Source organism: Poecilia reticulata, linkage group LG10 (genome assembly GCF_000633615.1).
Source record: "Poecilia reticulata strain Guanapo linkage group LG10, Guppy_female_1.0+MT, whole genome shotgun sequence".
NCBI classification, from domain to species: Eukaryota; Metazoa; Chordata; class Actinopteri; order Cyprinodontiformes; family Poeciliidae; genus Poecilia; species Poecilia reticulata.
The window spans coordinates 32203423-32206076 of NC_024340.1; the positions used below are offsets into that span (position 1 = coordinate 32203423).

Genomic DNA, 2654 nt, shown 5'->3' on the forward strand with positions numbered 1-2654 from the left:
TGGCCGACCTGGGCAGCACGCCCCCTGCTGGCCGACCTGGGCAGCACGCCCCCTAGTGGCCACATTTTCTTCAGCTGATTCAGGAGGAAGAATCATCATCATCATCGTCATCTGGACTTCCTCTGATGGTTCTGTTTGGTTCTGCAGGTTTCTGGTGGAACCGTTTCGGACCTGCTGGCGGCTCTCCGGTCGGCCGGCGGCTGCAGAGCGCTGAGCGTCCTGGAGGGGGCGCTGCGCCAGAACCCGGACATGGCAGAGGAGGTCCAGAACCCTCCGGTCCAGAACCTGAAGGCGGACCTCGGGAACGACAGCGGCGTCTGCGACAGCGGGGTGGAGCTCTCCACGGCGTAGCGCTCTGATTGGCCAGCATCCTCATCCTCCTCTTCATCAGATTCTCATCTATTTTAAGGAACTGCTGACACAACTGGACCGGGCCGGGTCGGACCGGACCGGACTGCTGAACTCTGATCTCTACTGACAGGAAAGAAAAGCTGCTTCCTGTTTCTTCCCAGAACCGACGGTGCTACAAACCCTGACCGGGTCCGAACAGATCAGAACCTCCCAGCTCCAGTTGGATCAGAACCGCCTTCATTTGGATGAGAACCACATGATCAGCAGGGAGTCGCAGCATCTGGAAGCTCATTGGAACATTCTGGACCTGGTTCTGCTGGCCCAGATTCAAACCCAGAACCAGAACCGGAGGGGATTCTTCTCCTGGTTCCATCTGAAACCAGTAAATTAACTCACTTAGATTAACGGACGCAGGTTTTCAGTGTAAACTTTCTGGTTGGATTCCATTTTGGTTTTGGCATCATTTTCCTTCCTACGGGAAAACATTCTGCTCAATGTTGTTTAACAGAAACACAGCAAAGATTAAATATAGGGTTTTAAAAAGCTGCAACATTTGTGGCCTGAGCTGAAACATCTTCATCATCATCATCACACCGAGATGTTCTTCATCATCAGAACCAGAACCGGCTGTTCTGGACTTGTGGACCGGTTTCATGTTTTCCGATTCCAGAATGTTCTGCTGAGCTTCTCTGCGGCCCGAACGTTCCTCTGCAGACCGGATCCGGATCCCGGACCGGATCCAGGCCCGGATTCCTGACCAGATCCTGGACCGGATCCAGGCCTGGATCCTGGACCGGATCCAGGCCCAGATTCCTGACCAGATCCCGGACCGGATCCAGGCCCGGATCCTGCACCGGATTCCTGACCACCTTCTCCTCTCTGCATGTCTTTGGATTCATTTCTGAACAGATTCAGTTCTTTTTCATGAACTGAACTTCTGGTTTCTTCCTGGATAAAGAAAACCACAGGGGATTGTGGGAAATGTAGTCCAGGTGTTGGCGTCCCCGTTTCCGCATATTTATGTCCCGCCTGCGCTGTACAGTTCTTCATCATCATCATCCTCTGTAACTGGTTGTTCATTTTTTTAAATAAAAGTTTTTTTTATATTTTCAGGCTGATTCGGTTTTATTTACCCGACCAGAACCGACCAGAACCGACCAGAACCGACCGGACCCGTCTGCCGACATGAAATGAAACCAGAACCAGTTTCCATTTGTTCATCTTTATTGAGAAAAACCGTCACAGAGCGATTAGTTGATCGGTTAGCCGCCGGGACCGGAACCAGAACCAGATCCGGATCGCCTTCCAGTGCAAAAAGTAAAACCAGGAGAACGGATTGGATGATGAACTAACGGCTCTCCTCTAAAGACACAAAACTAGGAACTGAAACAGCTTTTCTCTTTTAAAAACGGACACAGAGTTCTGAGCAGCACAGGAACCAATCACTGACATGCATGAAGGGGCGGCGCCGGCCGGTTCTGCTAGGCCGGTCCGGTCCGCTCCGAGGCTGCGGCTCGTGTCTCCAGCAGACGGACAGACGGGGGGTGGGAGGGAACAGCATCACAGTTCAGGATGAGACGAACGGAAACGTGAACAAACTGCAGGGAAAGGTGGGCGGAGGGGCGTGGCCAGGAGGGGCGTGGCCAGGAGGGGCGGTCCGGCGGGTCACATGGCATATTTCTGGGTCCAGTCCTGAGCTGTCTTGTTGTACCTGCAGGAGACGAAACAGACGCCGTCAAAGTCACGGTCAGGAGGAGAGGAGGAGGTTCTGAGGAAAATGATTTGACCACATCTGCTGCTATATTCATAGAAAGTTGAGTGGAAGGAAAAAGTGCACCAGCACCCGGGAGAACTGGACCCTCGACAGGATTGTGAGACAGAATCTGGTGGAGCTTCACTAGGAGTCAGAACATCCAGAGTCACTGAGCTGCTAGCTGCTAGCCGGGCTACCAGCCAATGGGGTTGCTAGCAAACTGCATGCTAATAGCAAGTGGGCTACAACTGCCTTGCTTGCTAGCAATGTGTATGCTAACGAGTCAATAGATTCCATCTGAACAGCATAAATTACAAGTTTAACAGTGAAAGTAGTTCTCAAACATGGGAATCTGCTGCAGTGGTTCTGGTTCTGATTGGACCTCACTGAGAAGTTCTGCTGCAGCTTCACAATGGAACCAAGTTTCATCAGGTGTTAGCATCAGGCTAACTGAACTGGACCCAGGTTGATAAGAACCAGAGAGAGTGTGTGTGTGTGTGTGCGGGTGTGTGTGTGCGTGTGCAGGTGTGTGTGTGCGTGTGCAGGTGTG

General features: G+C 52.2%; 2 protein-coding genes across 3 annotated transcripts in view; one reads left to right on the plus strand and one right to left on the minus strand.

Annotated features, from left to right (window-relative positions):
- nfkb1 (nuclear factor of kappa light polypeptide gene enhancer in B-cells 1) overlaps nt 1-1463 on the plus strand; it is a 39235-nt gene extending 37772 nt beyond the window's left edge. Inside the window, 2 exon segments of the mRNA XM_017307040.1 lie at nt 148-291; nt 293-1463. Of these exon segments, the coding sequence (XP_017162529.1) occupies nt 148-291; nt 293-478 (330 nt within the window). The 3' untranslated portion in view covers nt 479-1463.
- Nucleotides 1464-1554: 91 nt separating this feature from the next.
- ube2d2l (ubiquitin-conjugating enzyme E2D 2 (UBC4/5 homolog, yeast), like) overlaps nt 1555-2654 on the minus strand; it is a 6088-nt gene continuing 4988 nt past the window's right edge. Inside the window, exon 6 of one of the 2 annotated variants that reach the window (XM_008420998.2) lies at nt 1555-2062. In XM_008420998.2, the coding sequence (XP_008419220.1) occupies nt 2017-2062 (46 nt within the window). In that variant the 3' untranslated portion in view covers nt 1555-2016. The remainder of the gene's footprint in view (nt 2063-2654) is intronic. The other variant, XM_008420997.2, reaches the window with a different exon arrangement.